General features: G+C 35.4%; 1 protein-coding gene across 1 annotated transcript; it reads right to left on the bottom strand.

Moving 5' to 3' along the window:
• Window positions 1-13,042: 13,042 nt before the first annotated feature.
• Window positions 13,043-15,265, bottom strand: LOC113397584 (uncharacterized). The gene is made up of 7 exons (XM_064219154.1): window positions 15,014-15,265; window positions 14,728-14,924; window positions 14,498-14,646; window positions 14,270-14,415; window positions 13,934-14,187; window positions 13,404-13,556; window positions 13,043-13,299 (listed from the first exon to the last, which is right to left on the bottom strand). Exons 1-7 carry the CDS (start codon window positions 15,201-15,203, stop codon window positions 13,048-13,050), a joined length of 1,341 nt encoding a protein of 446 aa, XP_064075224.1. The 5' UTR covers window positions 15,204-15,265; the 3' UTR covers window positions 13,043-13,047.
• Window positions 15,266-20,802: the final 5,537 nt, after the last annotated feature.

Raw genomic sequence — 20,802 nt, forward strand, 5'->3', positions numbered from 1 at the left:
TGGAAATTTCTAATTCAGAATTTGTGTGTCTACTACCTGCGTTCAATTTTATTGGTACCATTTCCTTTTTAGGTTTAACAGAAACACTACCAATAACATCCTATTAATTACACACTGTCTTTAAATATTAATAATACTTAATATATTTCATCCCCCCTCCCTATGTACCCTCATTCTACTATGTAGATCCCATCGGGGCCGAATTCTAAAACTCTTTGATATACTTATGTAGACAACTCTTGAGGTAAGATTTCCGACTGACGGTCTTCAGCTAGAAACAATAATTTTTCAATATATATAATTTCAATTTTGATTAAGTCGGTTCTGCCGATTAACCTTGAAAACCAAGCTAAAGATTCATTCAAATATTCAATCCATCATGTGTACCTTCTCAAACATTCTTGACACACGATACCTCTACGACAGCCGATATAACATCACATGCCTTATTATATTGGATTCGCATGTTACTGGTTACAAATGACTAACATACTGCAACTGCCTGTAAATTACAATAGGCTTTAGTATTGCACTAACAGAAATCTTGTTGTTAAAACTAAATACATTAATTATATACATTCTTCTTTACACTTGTTTATAAATTGTTTTCGATCTCGAATGCTACAATTATGTGTACACTCAAGTTTTCAGCTAGTGAACTAAACAATTACAAACAATAATACAATTAATACAAACTACTCATTAATGCTTACCTACTTCGTTTATAATTTATTTTGTAGCCTGTGTCTAATTAAGATTGTCTCTGGCGAAGTAAAACGACAGTTCATTTGGCTTTGTTTACAGGCTATGTCTCTTGGCACAGACCAATTAATAATTAAAGCGTGCCAAAACAATTTATTAAACGTTCGAAAACAGTTTATAAACAAGTGTACTTCTATGGTAATTAAAGTTTTAATATTGAATATTTTGTATTAAATGAATTATCTTTCATTTTCATTTCAATTTATTATTTCAGAATGTAGCAGCAAATAATTTAAATATTTTTCATACTTTTTGTGAAGCGTCGCTCTACAAAACTATTAATTAATTTAAAGATAATAAAATCTGATTAAGTTTGATTCTACGACTGAAAATACTATTTTGTTGGAGTTTAAACTGAAAAGTAAAAATTTAAACGAACGAGATATATTTTAGCAAGATGGTATATGATTGTGAGATGGTACAGAATTTAAAAAGTATGTGTATACATTAATTCTATAATAATAATAATAACTTGGATAAAATAATTCTCATGCAGTAAAAACACATTTAAGAATAAACTTTAAAACAATATGTTAGAAAACATTCTCTGGTATAAAAATTCAACAAAGTAATTCAACTTCACAAAGTGATATTGGCCGTTTCGCTGAAAATGTTTAGCTTTTTGCAAAAAGAAAAACGAGTGTCTATTCAAAGATTCTGTTTTGTATTTATTTAAATATAATTTACTAGCTTTGGAACGCGGCTCCGATCGGTAGATATAAAAAAATTGCCTATGTCTAGGGGTTCAAACTTGTTTCACAAGAAATTTCACCAAATTCGGATTAGTGATGAAAGCGCAACAGACACATAGAGTTACTACCGTATTTATAATATTAGTACAGATTAGCTTTAACGAAGTTTTGTAATTAGTAACAATAATACGGCGCTTAATACTAATTATATATAAGCTCATAAAGATTTTCATGTTGGGTATCAAAATAAAATAATACTCGCTTATTATTCAAATAGAGAGTCTATTTTTATACAAGCATTATTTGCCGCTTCAGAATGTTTTGTTGATTTTACCGAGGAAATGAGACAAGAAACTCAGTAATTAATCTTTTAAACATTTACTAATGCTAGATTTATGAACCAGTCGCTATTCCCCTATGTTATAACAGTATTTATATTTTGTAAAGCATGCAATATAATTACGTATAGCACCCGTTATTATTTAATCTGAGCAGAAGGTTTGAAAGTATTTCAATAAAATTGATACACAATATTTTATGTATATATCAAAGGTATAAAGGTAGGTACTAAGGTGCCCAGAATACTGTTTTGACTTCCAAACTTATCACAGTCACCGACAGAAAATGATCATTATTAAAAACGAATTACTAAAAATTTGAAAAACTACATACTATCCGATACTCCGCAATTATCTGGGATACATTGCAGAAACGTGGCAACTACATCAGAATACTGAAATTGTACGCATAAGTCTTTAGTTGATGCTGATCCAGAGAGGCTTACACGAAGGCTTTGTGGATAGGTACCATCCACTCATCAGATATTTTTCCATTAAACAGAATTAGTTATTATTGTTGTGCATCAGTGCTTTAGTTCAATTTAAGGGTTGAGTTAGGCAGTGTAAGTGGACTGATATTTACTGATTAAACTACAAATACATAATGTTTCCACAAGTATTACCAGGTGATAACAGATGCTGCGAACCTAGACCTTTAAGTTTTAAGTTAAATTTAGAAAATATACTTTACAATATTTCATCAAAGAACTAATTGTGTGAGGGCGAAGCCGCGGCAATCAGCTCGTTTCTTAAGTATATATTATAATTTATGACCTTTAATATAAGCAAAACTTGTTGCATAAAGTTCCCCGTGAGCAGGTTTATTAGTTACTAGCTGTGCCCGCGACTTCGTTCGCGTAGTTGTCGAAAACACTATCATGATTATCGTTTGATTGCTCACGTTGGTTTTGTTATTATAATCGTCAATAAGATTTAATAATATGTTTTACAGTACTTCAGCGTATATTATATTTTTAGTTTTATTTTCTTGTGGTAGAAGAACATACTGATTTTGCCCGCAACCCGATCTTGACAACGCGACATATAGTTGGCCGTGTGAAAAGCAGTCTTGACGTAAATCGATTCCTACGTGTTTAAATGTTTGGCCCTGTGATTTATTAATGGTTACGGCAAAAGATAACTTAATGGGAAATTGAATTCTTTTAAAATTAAAAGGTAAATCATTTGGAATCATTGGGATGCGAGGTATAAGCACTGTTTGTCCAACTGCCGGACCAATCAAAACTGTTGCAACGATCACGTTATTGCGAAGGAATTTTACTTGAAGGCGGGTCCCGTTACATAAATTTGGTGGTTTAAGATTTCTGAGTAAAATTATCGCAGCACCTATTTTTAACTTCAGGGAATGTGGTAGAAGGCCACTCGGGTTTAAAGAATTGAGAAACTCTAGAATTCTGTGCGATCAAACGTTGAGAACGTTCAGTACTTGATTCCCGTTGTCGATTCACCGAAGTTCGGAAATTTTGTAAGGCTAACCTCTGTGAACGTTCAACGCTCGATTCCCTAGCACGATGTTGTTCACTGACCGTTCTTTGATTAGCCAACCTCTGCGTATTGTCTTCAGCTGTTTCATTGCTACGCAAAAGCCGCAGACGCTTTGCATTAGCAGTCTGCCGAGAAAGGTTCGTTCTTTTTCTAGGCATGTTTGAAACAGTTCGTAGTCAAGTGACTCGTAACGCTTCTTTCTCTCGTCTGGTTACGGGCGTGCCCGACACGTCCTTTTAAGAGCTCCCCCCTCCCAAACAACTATTTGTTTGATAATATATATTCACTATCATAAAAGGTAATTGTTCTTTGTCATCAGTGTAAATCTTAAAGGTTGCCATAAAATTTAATAATTACCAACATCTGTGTTTTTATTGCTTATTGTTATACGGTCAATTATGACAACCCTTTTCTTAAACATAAAAGAAATATTGTACAATAGTGTACGATTGCGAATATTTTTTTTGTTAACAATTCGATGCAGGTGTATCGACATCTGGATGTAAGACAAAAGAAAAAGTCAATTGTAAATAAATAAATCACAAACAAAATTCATACTCTGCCAAAACAAACAAAACGTTCAACAGGAAATGTAATAGTAAATCTGAATGACTTTTCTTTGTCTTGGATTAGGAGAAAAGTTCATGAATTGTAATACCTGACGGTAGACATGTTTGCTTAAACACTCAATTTTGATTCCAATTTTCTGTCATTATATAGGACCACTATGTACGTATAGGGTTTAAAAAAACATCAAGAAGAAGTGTATTTATCGATAGACCAGATTTACAAATTTGGAGTATATCATATATTTACAAACCTACCTTGGCTGACACCGCCTCCAAATATAACAATAATTTTAACTATAATATATTATCGTAATAACTTTGCTGACTTTTAAATAGTCTAAATATTTTTAATTTCATTTTACATAGTATAAATCTAAAAAATATTGTGATCATTGTTTGTTATTCATAGGTTTGTGTTAAGTTAGATTTAAAGTGGGTAGGTACATACTTATCTCCTTGCGTGGAAACACAGAACGTACCTACATATTGGTAATTAGAATAAGTTACTTGATTATTAAGTTGTAGAATAATAAGCAATTATTTTTTACTTTTTAGAGCATATTACTTTTTTTCTCTTTTGAAGTCGGTTTTTTTTTTGTCAATATTTTTGTTTCTAAAAGATTCGGCCGAGTATCGCTAACGTGCTCCTTAGAATTGTTCCGTTCCCTTCCGTACCGTTACTTTGTCAAGGATCCTATGCTCAGAACCTTACCAAACTTTCACCATAGTACCCTTGAAGTATATCCTTTATAATAAAAAAAGAATCATTAAAATTGGTTGGCACAACTTTGAGTTATTCACCTATTTATCGCGCACATACATAATGCACATTTAAGACTTATATCGTTTTCATAGGGATACCATCATCGTAACAGGATAAAATTAAAATGGGGCCCCACGGGAAGCACTACCTTTCAAACAAAAAAAATTATCAAAATCCAGTGAAAAGTTATGAGGTAACAAACATATAAAAAAAAAAAAATACAGACGAATTGATAACCTCCTCCTTTTTGAAGACGGTTGAAAACAAATAATATTAACTTAAACGTAATAAGATAAACAAACCGAACAATAAGAAGTTTAGATTGTTTCTCCTTTGGTGTTATTATTTCATAAGGTGATTATAGTACAACCGTGTTGAATATGCTTGAACGTAATATAAATTACTTGAAATATTGAACCACTAATTTATTTGTGTAGTCATTTTAAACGATATTCACCTATTTGCTTATTTGTTTATTATATAATTTATTTTCTCAGTGATGATTAAGCTGCATCGGTGAAAGTATCGCTCGCCATTTTGAACTTTTTTACGTGTGTAATGTAATTTTTATACCTTATTTATACTGTGAAACGTTTGAATTGTTTACTTGCAAAGTACGAAGGAATGTTCATTGAAATTTTATCTTATATTGTAAGTTAAAACTACAGCATATTATGATTTAAATGTAATCGATTTTAAACGATAAAAAATAATGAGCAAATAAGCTGATAACAAAACCTAATTTTGATAAATAATTTAACTATTAAGAATGTTAATTTTTTTAAGTCGTTATGTGCATTGCTACTTCGCAGAACTACACCCGCGGGTGAGAGTGGCGAGCGCGGCGGCGGGCCTGACCCGCTTTCCCCTCACCCGCCGCCGCGCCCCGCCTGCTAGCACACTCTTAACAAATAGACGTATAGTGTCACGGACTTTTTTTTATTATTAAAAGAGGAATATATCTTTCATACACATTTTTTGAGTAACTTAAAACGTTTATGCTGCGCAGGCATCGAAAGTCCATAAATGTGAATAATTTTCCCCGTTTTTGCAACATTTCTCACTGTCGCTGCGCTCCTATTGGTCGCAGCGTAATGTTATATAGCCTAAAGCCTTCCTCTATAAATGGACTATTCAACAAAAAAAGAATTTTTCAAATCGGACCAGTAGTTCCTGAGATTAGCGCGTTTAAACAAACAAACAAACAAACTCTTCCGCTTTATATATTAGTATAGATGAAAGTGTGTTCAATGAATCTTGACATTATTTAGTTTCATGCTATAGATATGTATGTTATAATACGAGTAGGTATGTATATGTTTTTAAGTTTCTGCAACTTATCATTTATAAAAGTATTTTAATAAGCTATTTTGAAACAAATTGAGTTTTGAGAAATTTAATTTTTACTTTTTATTAAAGTTCTTCATAACTTTATTTCGTTTTGATATTGTCATTTATAAATCATTTAAAGTTTCACGTCAAACGTTTTTTACCGTATATTTTCGTTAGAGAAATATGTTTCAATTTATTTATTATTTTATACAAATAATTTTTCATATACTTTAATATGTAATTAAATTGTTCGGTAAATACCTTACCTTCCTTTGTTTATGGATCGATTTTCTATAATTAATTTAAAAATATATATATTGCGAAACATGCACATTCGTCTAATATAAATTGTATTTTAAATTTTCATTAAATATTAATGTTCGCATTTCGACTACTGGGCGAGCTAAAATTAATAGAATTTTAATCTAAAAATTTCGGTTTATATATTATAACATGTTTCATTTTGTATGCGAAATTTAATATAGAAATACAATTGCGTATCATTTAAATACCCTTTATTTGACAAAAAAAAAAAAATCTAAAACGTGACATATATTCATCATATTTTATTACGACTCCCTCCGCGTAATTTTTTATTGTCCAGAGTTATATGGTTCAATTAATAACCAACATTTTACTCCATAAGAAAATGCTTACAAATGCAGTAGACGAAGCATGATAGACGAAGTTACAGTTTCAAAATAATATACTTTGTTATCATCGTACTACGGGTACCTTTGGCGAACATTAGAGGACACTTCGCCTGACTTGCTTATGCTTAAGAATATTTTTCTATATTTTATCTGATATTTCAAATGTTTGTATTTGATTATCGTTAGTAATCAAATACAAACATTTGTATTTGATTACTATTTTAAATGTTAACAATCCAGAGCTACAAGCATAAAGTCAAAGGTCAAGGCTATTTTGAAAAATTTATTCAACTTTTTCTGAAGCACCGTAAATGCTATAAATTACAGTGTAATATCATATTTGTTTTATTGGTATCACAAGTAAAGGTAGACAGACCTATGTCTATTTTTATAATTATAATCTGTTCAAAATATTATTTGCAAAAATAGAACCAAGCCCCTGAAAAAATTGCTAATTTTTTGAATAGATTTAAAAACTATTAGCCTTCTCCTTAAATCCGCCATCTATTGATGGAAATGTAATGAAAATCCAAAATTTGCGTGAACACTAATAAAGACAAACAGAAAGCACGGGGCTTTTATTTATAATATCAAAAGGTAAAGAACATTAGTGTTTGTATAGTTGAATGCGCTAATCGTAAGCAAGCAATAGTCCGTTTTCAAAGAATATTTGTGTTTAGAAAACCCGTTTATTCACGACGATTATTACAACATATTATAAAACATAATCATACCGCTGCTGTCTGTCAGTGTCTGATACTGAACTCAAAAAACTACCGAACCGATTTTCGTATGGTTTACATCTATAGATGGAGTGATTTGTATGGAAGGGTTAAGTGTATAATAATTCATTATAATTTTATGTAAGTTATCTGAATATGACGATGATTGTTGAAGATGTCGAAAAAAAACGATCAGACTGGGACCTTTACTGGCGTGACCCGTAAACCGATCAAATCAAATCAAATCAAATCAAAAATCTTTATTCAATATAGAAGTGTTTACACTTGCTTATTGATTGTCAAAAATCTACCACCAGTTCGGAATTTAGCACCTCGGACCTGAGAAGAACCGGCGAAAGAAACTCAGCGGGATATATATATATATATTTTTTTTTTTTTAACCATTATTATATACAATGATAATTATATTTTAGTTATTTGAAGCAGCCTGGAGGCGATCATTACATTCCCAAGGTGTGCAGTCAACTAAAAAGTCATTAGTGTTGTAATATCCTTTAGCACACAAACGCTCTTTAACGATTCTTTTGAATTTTATAATTGAATAATTTTGAACGTTTTCTGGGATCCTGTTGTAAAAACGTATACATTGCCCCAAAAAAGAGTTACTAACCCTGTGTAATCGGGTACTTGGAGTAACAAGTTTATTCTTGTTCCTAGTGTTAATAGAATGTACGTCACAATTTCTGGGAAAATCGTTTATGTTTTTGGGTACATACATAACATTATCAAAAACAAATTGAGAAGCGACAGTCATTATTTTAATTTCTTTAAATTTATCTCTTAACGAATCTTTTGGGCCCAGGTTATAAATTGCACGAATAGCCCTCTTCTGCAGTACAAAAATAGTATTAATGTCAGCTGTATTACCCCAGAGTAGGATGCCATACGACATTATACTGTGGAAATAACTGAAGTACACAAGGCGAGCCGTATCCACATCAGTCAAAAGTCTAATTTTTTTTACCGCATAGGCTGCAGAGCTGAGTCTATTCGCCAACTTATTTATATGGGGGCCCCATTGGAGCTTAGAGTCTATTGTCATACCAAGGAACTCTGTTGATTCTAAAACATCTAATGCTTCCCCGTTTAAGCGTACACTCGTTTTGACACATCTTACATTGGGAGTAGTGAATTTAATACATTTAGTCTTTTTACTATTTAACATTAAATTATTAACACTAAACCAATTTACTATTTCAGAGAGAGTATTGTTCACATCGTCATATATTGAAAGACGTCTTTTTATTTTAAAAATTAAAGAAGTATCATCAGCAAACAATACTATCTCGAGTTTATCACCTAGGAGATGTGGCAGGTCATTTATATAAACAAGGAAGAGGAATGGTCCAAGAATTGATCCTTGAGGGACCCCCACAGTAACTGGAGACCCGGGAGATCTCTTTCCATTTACATCAACCCTCTGAATCCGATTGCTCAGATACGAAATCAGAAGACTGAGTGCAGTGTCCCTAATTCCATAATGACGTAGCTTCCTGACCAAAGTTTCGTGTTGCACGCAATCAAAGGCCTTAGATAAATCACAAAATATCCCTAAGGCATCCTGTGACTCCTCCCAGGCCCTTTAAATATTTTTAACGAGCTCAACACCAGCGTCAGTTGTCGAGCGACCCCTTGTAAATCCAAATTGTTTCTTGTGTAGCAACTTGTTATTGTTAAACAGTTGTAAAAGAGTCTAACTAGGTTTCCATGTCAAATATATCATTGATTTTGGTCTCGGTGACCATTCTTCTATAGCTGATTAAATATTATTACTAATTAACAAAAATTAACTAGAGTGAGTTTTTCTTTATTTTATGTCATATTTGTAGGTTTCACCGACAAGTGGTCCACCTACAAACATGACGATATGGTAAGTGGCTACCATTACTTATAGACATCATTATAAAATATAGTAATATAAAGAAAATAATTGTAAATGTTAGTGTGTTTTAATTTTGTAGTTAGTTAATTTATTTAGCACTATTGATAAGTTATTTATATTATACTTTGGTAGTTTTAGTTGCTGTTAGCAAAAACCCTTCTACAGATGAAGGCTCCTTCTAAGTACTTGGGTAGAAAATTCTTAATTGGTACTTTAAGAAGTATTTATCAGTCCTCATATCACCAATACGCTGCTAACTTTGTAAGTAAAATGTAATGTCCCTTGTGCCGTAGTCACATTGACCCAGCTCCCTTTAAACCGGAACACAACAATATTAAATATTACTATTTGGCGGTAAAATATATGATGAATGAGTGGTAATCCAGACGGTCTCGCACAAAGCCTTACCACTGCGTAAACTCTTTTCTATGCTTAGATGCAGACGTACATCTGACATCAGTTTCACGATCTTTTTCTTCATCGCCAAGTTCAAAATCATAAATACAATGCTCAATAAGAAAATACAATAGTCCTTGTTCTGTTTTGAACTCACAAACTTCAGTTAAAAATCTCTTTTAATAACTACAATCCGTATAAGTATACAGTGTTACTGTATTTGGAATCATGTACATAAAGTAATTTATTGTATAAAGTTATATATGAAAAAAATAAAAGTTCATTCTGGTAAACAAGTATATGGTTGTACAAAAATATTGCAAAAGGTCTCAAGCAAATTATTTCTGGTTAGTTAAGTTCCCAGGTAATAAGCCCCAGGCGATGTTAATACAGCGCTAGACGTTACTTCATTATCCACAATAATTATATTGTGGATAATGAAATAACAAATAAAATATTATGGAAGTAACAACAAAGTTTTGTAAACATTTTTTTAAATCTAATATAGGAAGTTAAATGGTGAAGTGTGTCTTTATCATGTCTGTGTTGTGTGAAGGCAAGTCAAAATCCATAGATATGGGCATTTTAAGAAATATTATTCATTCCCTTCACCACTAACAGGACGACTACTAATAGAAGAATTATGACGTTACGTCCGATTAATTGAATAGCTAGTGGTACCTTTTTCACTGAGTAGGAATTTTATACGTGGGATTCTTACTACCCATTTCTATTCATTTTCTACCCACCCAAACTACTGCGATGGCTATCTTCGGTACGGTGGAGGCTGAGAGATCCTGTCGATATGACTCAGCTGCGGCCCCTTCTGCGCTGTTATCCGCTCGTGGTGGCTCGGTGGAACTCTCCTTAGGGGATAAAGGTAATCTCGCCTCCACAATCTTCTCTAGAACCTAAGGTAGGGCAAGGCCATCTCGGCTACCATCCTCCTGAGAGCTGTCTGAAACAGGGCACGTGAGACTCCACGTCACGCGTCCACGCGTTCTGCAGTCTCCTTCTGGATTATGACTGCCTCACAAAAGGAGGCTACGACCCTTCACGCTGAATCGCTACGACATGATTGTAGACAGGTATTCTCCAAAACAACCATGATCGATCATTACCTGTGTAAGTCGGAGGTGATTTGTCGTTTTCGTTTTACTTGTTTTTTTCGGCTTCGAAGTCCGACAAGATAGCTCTGACGACGTCGCGTAGCTAGAGCCCTCCAGTGTTCCGTCTATTCAATGCTTCGAGCGCGTTGGGCGGGGGCACGCTTTAGCCTTTCTGACAGAGTACACAGGTCTGCTGATAGATTCTCGCGTCCATATCCGCCACAGTGTTTATGGGCGGAAAGCGCGTTATGAATGTTGCCACCTCATAGGATATCGTGTGATATCCTCGCACTACGTCGCTCCTCTCCGCTGTGAACTTTAGATCTTAGTTCTTCTGTAGTGAGCACCCGTACCAAATACGGATCCTTTAGACCGCCCTCGATGACAGAGGCGGCTCCATCGGTTCCCTGACATTAGACAGCAGTCTGTGCATGTCCTTTACCTCTTCCATCCAGGGGATAAGGCGCTCGAAGTGCTCTCGCAGTCCCAGCGACTGGAGTCAGTTACCTACAATTAAGTACACAAGTCAGACATTTAGTTATTAAAGTCAAAATCTTTATTCAATATAGACGCATTACACTTAGGTATTTATTGTCAAACATCTACTACCGGGTTGGAAAGAAATATTATAGATTTGACATAAATTGTCGAAAGAAATTCAGCTGGATTTTCAATGTTTGTATTGTTGTTTATAATGTATAGATTCATATTTCTATTTAAAATAGACAGGAAACGATCGTTTTGTTAAGTTTGATTAAAAGTTTTTATCACAAACATCAAAAGAAACAGAATACACAATATAGATGTAGTAAAGCTACTCAAAATAATTCATTACATTAGAGTAATTTCCATGAATATGATGGCATTAATATGAACTCGCTCAAACTAGACAAGGATTCAAGGTTCAAAGGCCGAATTCCGTCAGAAGGTTATATAATTTTGCGATATATGAGGTCGGTGCGGCAAATCTTATCGGAGAATAGCACTGCATAGGATATATTACAGTGTACGCGTATTACATTGATGAACTTTCTATACCCGCACTCTCATAGGATGGCAACATCTAATATTCAGAAAATCAGTTCAATTTTCGCTCCGTACCCCTGTAGTGTTAAGACTAGCCACCTTATAAGCAAGCCAAGAGACCAAGTCATACAGAATATACTTGCTAAGTGAGTTTAGTTCACGTCAATAACTCAACAACAGCCATGGAATGTCCTATGTAAGAACAAAAATATTTTAATTCAGATATTATATATAAATTATATAAATATATGTCGGTAAATCACGTATTTAAGAAAAACACGTGCTCGGAAATTATTGTTTTAATTATTTTTAATAATTGAAAACTGTTTTATTATTAAATTAATAATATTTAGTGAATTTTGAGATGTTAAATTTTGATGATGATGATAATATTATGATTATGAAATTATATTGAGGGATTAGCCATTCTACCATTTTCATTATCAACCCATTTTTGTTATAAAAGGCTGAACGCCCGCCGGTATCGGGAGGTTTGTTCGAGCCGTCGGAGCGATCGGACCTCCTCAGTATAGAATAAATTAGAGAAGAATATTTCCTGAGTTTAATTTCATACCTTCGAGGATGGATAGAAATCTAAACCCTGACTTTCGTGACGTCATGTTTTTTTAAAAACGTGCTGCGACAAGCCACTCCGTCATATATTATTAATATTATAAATGTGAAAGTAACTCTGTCTGTCTGTCGCTCTTTAACTGCCAAACCAATGAACCGAATTTGACGAAATTTAGTATGAAGCAAAATTGAACTCCAAGGAAAGACATACCCTGCTTTTTTGCTTAACACATGACAACCAACCCCTAAAAGGCGAGCGAAGCCGCGGGCGACAACTAGTTATATATAAACGGTGATTCAGAACAGTTTGTAGGTAGTTATCAATTTAATTGTAAATAAAAAAAAGCGTATAAATAAAAAATGTATTGAGAAGATTAACTTATCTCAATAATAACTATTTAATTGATAGTCCAAAGACTAAGTTGATACATAATCCAACCATCACTCATCCCATGTACAACGAATATTTTTGATAAAGTTGTAAGGTCTTAATTTTCGCTTCAATTTGTAATTACATGATAAGGAAATCTGACACGCGAATATGAACATAAAATAAAAATATTCAATTGATAAGAAATATAATTGATTTTATTAAAAAATAATTTAAAGACTAGATTTTATATTTTTATTGTACTTTATTGTTCCTTTGGTAAATGGTAACCATATGTGTTCTTAGTTATACATATGTATTTTCCGTAAGTATTTAAGAAAGAAGACCGTTAGATGCATCGAAGTTTGGAATGTGGGCAATACGACGTCTGAAGTCAGCGATCGTGCAGCAGAAACTGTAGCCGATGTCCACGCGATCAGGCTGCCAGTTGATCCAGTTGAAAGCTGCGTTATTACGACATCTATCCGTGCAGAATTGTAATCCTCTAGCCTCGGCAAGAGTATAGTAAGGGTTATTGATACTTATAAAGGCGGTACCACGGCGTCTCGATGCGTCATAAGCGACCTGTAATAAATATGTAATTTTGTTTAGTATAAAATTTTATTACCCAATAATAAATATACAAATTTGAATATGGACGTGATTGAAAAAAATTGAATAATACATACCTTGTAGAAGTATTGAGGTACCGGTACTCGGTTGTTAGTCTCCAAGAAAATATTTACAAAACGTCCATTACCATCACGGAGTTGTGTCACACCGAAGGTACCAGTATAGATGACAGTATTGTATCCAGCTGCGCCAATTCTTCTCCGAAGATTCTATGAACATAGAGAAAAACCTTAGTAGTATTTTTTTATAGCATCGTTAATCCACTACGTCTTTTCGTTAAAACTGTTTAAGTAAGCTATAAAAAAATTGCATTTTCTTAATTTAAATTAAAATAAAAAAAATTTACTGTCTTTAAAAACGTTTAAGAATAATTAAATGAAAATGATAAAATTGTTATTTAATAATTCCGATTGAATTAAAACAATGACACAAATAAGTTTTAATAATAATATATGTAACCGTTTAAGAGAGAAAAAAAGGTCGCTTGAAGGGAAGATAACACTTTTTCCTTACGTGACAAGTCAATTAAAAAAAGTTAGCATATAAATTGTTACTAAGATTGTATTAAGAATTCCCACAATAATACCTGCTCAAGGTTGTTCCAGTTACCAGCATTGAATGGTTGCCATTGTGGTGCAGCGTTAATAAAGAAGAAAGTAGACCTCTGTGCAGAAGCAAACACGTGATCACTTTTAGCAGTGAGGTGACCACGGGCTAAGAACTGAGTCGCAGTGATGTATCGGCCAACCATATTGGTTCCTACCAATCTTCCAATGACGTTTCGTTGGTTATTTTGTGTGTAGACATTGTTTATGTTAACACCGGGAAAGAATGCACCAGCTGAAAAAAACAGCAGTTGTTAAAATTTCTATTTTAATATATATAAGACTATTTATAAAATGTCTCAATATCTATTACTTACGTAGCCAGCTTGGCCTGTCAACACCGGTTTGGTGAACAGCATTAGTGGGGTTTTGGTTATGCCAAACGTACAAAACCTCCATACGGTTTTGGTCGAAGCAAGACCAATATACAGTGTGAAAGACATTGTTAACAATAAATCCTGTCCTGCAAGTCATTTAAATGATATAAAAAGATATTCAATTTGCAATCTGTATTGTATGTACTGTAATATCTTGAAAATAGATACCTAATAACAACGTGGTTATTGAAACATCTTTGGTTTGTTTGCTGGGCTTCATAGAAAGGATGATTTGAGCACGTCAATTGTCCAAAGGCCCGATTCCCATTTAACCATCCCACGCCTGATACGAGGTTATTGCTAATGCATCTAGCAGTCTAATTAAAAGGAAAGTTATTACATCATAATTCTGATCACACTATAATACACATAACTCAAGCTTAAAAAAAAAATCTTACAGCAGTTTGAACATTTGCAATAATATTGGGATGACGAATAAGCCGGCTCGGTCCTGGACATGACACGATGACTTCTTCATTAGCATTAAGGCGGATTTGACCACTGTTTCCAGTTGGAGTCAAAAAAGTATTTCTTGATCTATGGATATAGACTGGTTGAGGCTGTCCTAAGTCGCCGTTAACCCGCAAAGTGCATGCTATAAAATAGTAAAATAAATAATGGATCAAATTAAATTACTAATTTTAAGTATCTTTACAAAAGCCTAATTATTTGTCGTTTATTTACCATTGCGTGTTGTAACAGTTGCTGATACATTAAGCCATTTCTGTTCTTCAATCTCAAGCCACTTATCCAGGTAGTCTTCAAACTCTTCTTCGCCTAATCTGAAGGCTAATTCCGAAGGGTGTGGTAGCGTGGCTGGAATGGCGCTCACGGCTAAGGTGACAGATGTGATCGCAAGGATCAAGCGAAACATCGTACAGTTTTTCGTTGCGACGACCAAAAACAAAGGCCCGTCGGCAACTTATGTGGAACAGTGTCACTGACATCATCTTTTCATATGATATTTATACGATATCCATATCTTTCCAAAACATATAAAAAAACAAATCTATTTCATCGGAGACAAGATAATGAAGATTATATTTTAAATAAACCATTTTAAGTATTATGATACAGTTTAAAGCTTTTGATTTCAAAATGGGTGTAATTTATAAATTATTTTTCATATAAATTAACATTAGTAAACATTGTATTTCGATAAGACGTTTTTTTGCCCACAGTATTATTTTATGCTTAAGAGATCAACAAAAATGAGCTTTAACTTGTTTAAATTATAAATGGAATTTTATTACTCCTTATAATAAAGATATTGTTTCGATTTTATTTTATACATAAGTGACACTTTAAATATATAAATTCCAACAAAATATGAAAATCGTTAAGTGGTAGTGGCACACTGCATACCTTCGAGTTACAGCCGAATGGGCCGGCACGCCCGGGGAAGTACCACTCTCTCACTTAAAACCGGCGTAAAGTGGTAGCTATGCTACCGCGTTTCGTCATGTATGTGAGAGTCCCGGAGGCCCGACCCCCCCCCCCCCCCCAAACATGATGGTTGTGCAGAATTCGGTTACATTACCCCAGGAGGGTATCATCAGCGACTGCGGCGGAGAATCCCTCTCTGGGCATCCATGCTCAGGACGTACACCAACTGAGCAGGGATGCCCAGGCTGCCCTCCGAATTCTGGGGGGGCAATTTTGCGCTCGCCACTGTTCGGGGCAAGCGGAGCAGGCATCATAAGGCAACCCCTACCACCCTAACTGTGGACTTCTGCAACATACGGGGACTCAACTCCAACTTGAACGCCGTTCACTTTCACCTTGAGACGGCGAAGCCGGCCTTGCTTTTTCTTACCGAGACCCAGATATCCTCTCCTGCCGATACGACTTTTCTTTCCTACCCCGGATATAAATTGGAACATTCCTTTGTACCACGAGTTGGGGTGTGCGTTTACGTCAGAGATGATATCTGCTCTCGACCCCTCGGCAGCCTTGAAGGGCAGGACCTATCGATTTTCTGGCTGCGTGTAGATTGCGACGTCCATCCGCGAATCTACGCGTGCCTTTATAGGTCCCATAGCGGTAGTGCCGAAACCGACCGACTGCCTTTTAATGCCCACCATGCCGAATGGCTTGGATCACGCACTACAGATCATGCGGGTAGATATGTTCTTAACTTCGCTTTAGCATATGATTTGACACAACTGGTCACCTCGCCAACGCGAATACCAGACGTGGAGGATCATACACCTTCCCTGTTGGACCTTCTGCTGACTCTGACGATCAGATTATCGTCGATCCCCCTCTGGGCTCGTCGGACCACTGTCTCGTTCGGAGTACAGTGCCGGTTGCGCGGTAGTCAAGTCGTCGTTTCGTGGGTTGCCGCCGCGTGTTGCACTACAAGTCAGCAGATTGGGATGAGATGCGGTCCTTCTTTACATCCTACCCACAGGGGCTGGTTTGTTTCTCGCTGGATGATCCGAACGTTATTGCTGACTCTGTTGCCGATGTGGTGCTTCAGGGTATGTAACTGTTTATCCCATATTCTGCGGTGCCAAAGTGAAAGGAATATAACTCTGCCTCTAGGAAAATGTGATGTGTCCTTCAAAATGTGATTGCTAAGGCGAAGACGGAGTACATTGGCAGAATTGGCGAGAGACTTGTGCGTTACCCTTCAGAAACACGTGCGTTCTGGTCTCTCGCTAAGGCTGTTCTAGGGAATTTCTGTCAGCCTTCCTTTCCATCTCTGCACAAGGACGGTGAGTCATTGGCCTATACAGCGAAGGAGAAAGCTGATCTTTTAGGCTCCCTCTTCGCGTCGAATTCGGCTCTGGATGACCAAGGAAAGTCACCACCAATAATCCCGCGATGTGATACCACGATGCCGGAGGTTAAATTCCGGCAAAGTGCACTTCGTAAAGCACTTTTTTCCTTGGTTATTCATAAGTCGAGTGGACCCGATGGCATCCCTCCAATCGTGCTACGGACATGTGCTCCCGAGTTGGTACCGGTCTTAACGCGTCTTTTCCGGCAATCCTACGCATTAGGCGTCGTCACGATCTCCTGGAAGACTGCTTTGGTGCATCCGATTCCTAAAAAGAGTAACCGCTCAGACCCGTCCAATTATAGGCCTATAGCCATCACCTTGAGTCCATTGTAAACTGCCAGCTCCTGCGGTATCTAGAGGAGTACCAGCTGATTAGTGACCGCCAGTACGGTTTCCGTCGGGGTCGCTCAACCGGTGATCTTCTAGTTTAACTTACTTATAAATGGGCGGAAGCAGTTGAGAGCAAGGGGAAGGCATTAGCAGCCAGTCTGGACATAGCGAAGGCCTTCGATCGCGTGTGGCACAAAGCGCTTCTATCGAAGCTTCCTTCCTATGGGCTTCCCGGGAAATTATGCAATTGGATTACCAGCTTTTTAGCAGATCGGAGCATCTGTCGTTGTCGACGGTGCCTGCTCTGATCAAAATTCGTCAATGCTGGTGTTCCACAAGGCTGCGTTCTATCACCCACTCTGTTTCTTGTGCAAATCAATGACTTGTTGCAAATCAGGAACATTCACTGCTATGCAGACGACAGTACCGTAGACACCTCATACACCGGCTTTGCTAATATTTCTCGGGAAAACGTCGAAGAAAATCGGAACAAACGTGTCTGAAATCGAGTCTTCGTTAAACAAAGTCTCGAACTGGGGCCGGCTAAACCTAGTCCATTTCAATCCCAAAAAGACGCAAGTTTGCGCGTTAACCGCTAAAAAACACCATTCGTCGTATCTCCACGATTTGAGAACATTCCGATAGCCGTTACAGCTAGTATCAGAATACTTGGCGTTGATATTTCGAGCGTCGTTCAGTTCCGCGGTCAATTGGAAGGCAAAGCCAAATTAGCATCAAAAAAGGTCGGTGTGCTCAGCAAGGCAAGACAATATTTCATGTCGGCCCATCCCCTAAGACTATACAAGGCGCAAATTCGGCCTCACGTGGAGTACTGCTCTCACCTCTGGGCGGATGCTCCCCAAGTACCAGCTCCTTCCATTTGACCGTATCCAACGTAGAGCAGCTCGAATTATCGACGATCAAGCCCTTTCTGTTCTGCTCGATCCTTTGGCTCTGCGAAGAGATGTTGGATCACTCTGCATCTTCTACCGAATTTTCCATGGGGAATGTTCCGAGGAATTGTTTGGATTAATTCCGGCAGCTGAATTTCACCTTCGGACATCTCGTTAAAATTCTAAATTTCACCCGCACCACCTAGATGTCCGAAAATCCACAACAGCGCGATTCTTATGGCATTTTCTGCCTCGCACAACCACTCTGTGGAACCAGCTTTCGCCAGCGGTTTTTCCGAACCGATACGACTTGGGAACATTCAAGAAAAGAGCGCACCTGCAACCCCCCTGGTGTTGCAGATGTCCATGGGCGGTGGTAATCACTTTCCATCAGATGAGCCTCCTGCTCGTTTGCCCCCTACAACATAAAAAAAAAATTCATAACTTGAATTTGAATCCAACAAAAGTAACACTAGACATAATATATAAAATATATATCACGACATTGCGGTTTAAAGTAAAGATGGAGTCACAAATTAAATTCGTGTAATTGCAAAGGTTTTTGATTTCCATCGATGAGTAGTTCCTTTATTTCACGCTAGACATATCATATTTTATGAACACTAATGGAGATTTCGATTTTTTCAGAGGGGCGCCGTGGTGCAGTGGTGGTCGTGGAGTAAAAGGATTTTCTCTCGTTACATATACAGGTTTACAGTCGTATACAGGTTTTCTCATGATTTGGACTTGAAAACTTGGTAGTGCTTGCCTGAATGAATAAAGACTGCCTTTCATATTACAATGAAATATATGGAAATTGTTGTCGGATGATATTTTATTATTTAAAAAAATGATAATAAATCAATTTTTACTAAATAGTTAGTTATAATCCTATTTAATGTACACTAGTTGAAAGCGCGGCTTCGCTTGGGTAAAATAATTAAAACTGAATAAATACAGTTCATCCTTTACTTCATATAACATATAACTTTTTCATAAACGTTCATCTATAATTTATTGTGAATAAGTTTCCATCGAGTCTACCGTACCCTTGCACGAAGTTATTATTTGTAAAACACTGCACCCGTAAACGTCAAACATGGTCACCCATTCTAATATGTTTCGATCAAGTCTATTGTAGACCTGCACGAAATTATTAATATAGAAGATTTGACATTTTACCCATTCGTATTAACAATATTTTGTTAATAATAGTATCGGATAAATAAATTACTCTTAAAATATGCATGACATTTCATGACACCTGTTGCATTCATGCAACTTTGGTTTAATCTATATGTAAAAAAATAGTTTTAAGTATTGGTGCAATAAAGAATAAATAAATAAACATTGGCATATTTTTAATGTAAACAAATGATCAAAAAGAGAGTCAATCAGTTCAATGTTCTTTACTTTTGTTTAAACTTGACAGGCTTTTAATCGTGGTTCGTATTACATTTTATTAATCTTGGAATTTTCGAGATTTCTTAGCAGGGAACGTCGTTATGTGCGTGCCCATCAATTTTGATAATAATTTGATTTCAGATAAACACGCCCCCGGTACATGCTCTACCCACGTAATTATTGATAATAAAGATAATTAAAAAATATAATTGATAGTTGCCACAATAATTAATATTTTAAATGAGTGAATTGTCTGACAAAAAAGATAATATAATTTCAGTTGATAAGATATTATCATTAAAGCTATTTTGATTGATTTAAAAACATAAAAAAAAAAAATTTGTTAAAAATGTAGTTTGGTTAAGCATCCGAAAATCAATGTAACGTAAGTAAAGTTGCGTTTTAAATTAAAACAAGAAAATTAATGTATAAAAAAAGTTGAAAATTAATTAATTACTAACGATCGTAAGAATCCTAGCAGCATTTTCTCATGTCAGCTAGAAGACGTCCACTGCTGCACCAATGCCCACTATTGGAGGAAATATATTATTTAAAGATTGAGTATTGATATATTGATCATCAATAGTGTGCAGTGCATCTTATATCTATAAAAACTCTTTACATAAAATTTATAGGTGTTGACATCATTAAATTATTTCTAATTTTTTTCTAATGATCTTAATCAATCAAATACACTTTCGCAAGTAAAAAGTAAACTATGATAAAAATATTTGCTTAAATAATAAAATTTCAAGTTTGACAATAACGATATTTTTTTTATTAATCAAACATCTATTACGTTTATTTAGTGTTATGATACAAAACGTTTAGATCTAGACATTTATGTTTGTTTGATTTGACATATTTGAAAAATATACAAAGTAAGGGGAGCTGCAAAATTTCCCTCGTGTGTAGAACAACCCATATACTTATACATGTCAGGGTACATTTTTATGTTTTCTCTTCGAAGTTTCTTGGTTTTGTCTCGTATTTAAAGATAAAATTGTCGGTCTGTAAGCTTTCCTTACGATCGCTGCCAAAACTTTTAACTTGTAGGG

Source organism: Vanessa tameamea, chromosome 3, assembly GCF_037043105.1.
Source record: "Vanessa tameamea isolate UH-Manoa-2023 chromosome 3, ilVanTame1 primary haplotype, whole genome shotgun sequence".
Lineage (NCBI taxonomy): Eukaryota > Metazoa > Arthropoda > Insecta > Lepidoptera > Nymphalidae > Vanessa > Vanessa tameamea.

Bases quoted from the DNA above. Each gene is read 5' to 3' on its own strand.
- LOC113397584 (XM_064219154.1), bottom strand. From the start codon at position 15,203: ATGTTTCGCTTGATCCTTGCGATCACATCTGTCACCTTAGCCGTGAGC. The intron at 14,647-14,727 runs GTAAGATTTTTT...CCTTTTAATTAG, and splicing joins TTGCAAATGTTCAAACTGCT to ACTGCTAGATGCATTAGCAA. The intron at 14,188-14,269 runs GTAAGTAATAGA...TGTTTTTTTCAG, and splicing joins TGACAGGCCAAGCTGGCTAC to CTGGTGCATTCTTTCCCGGT.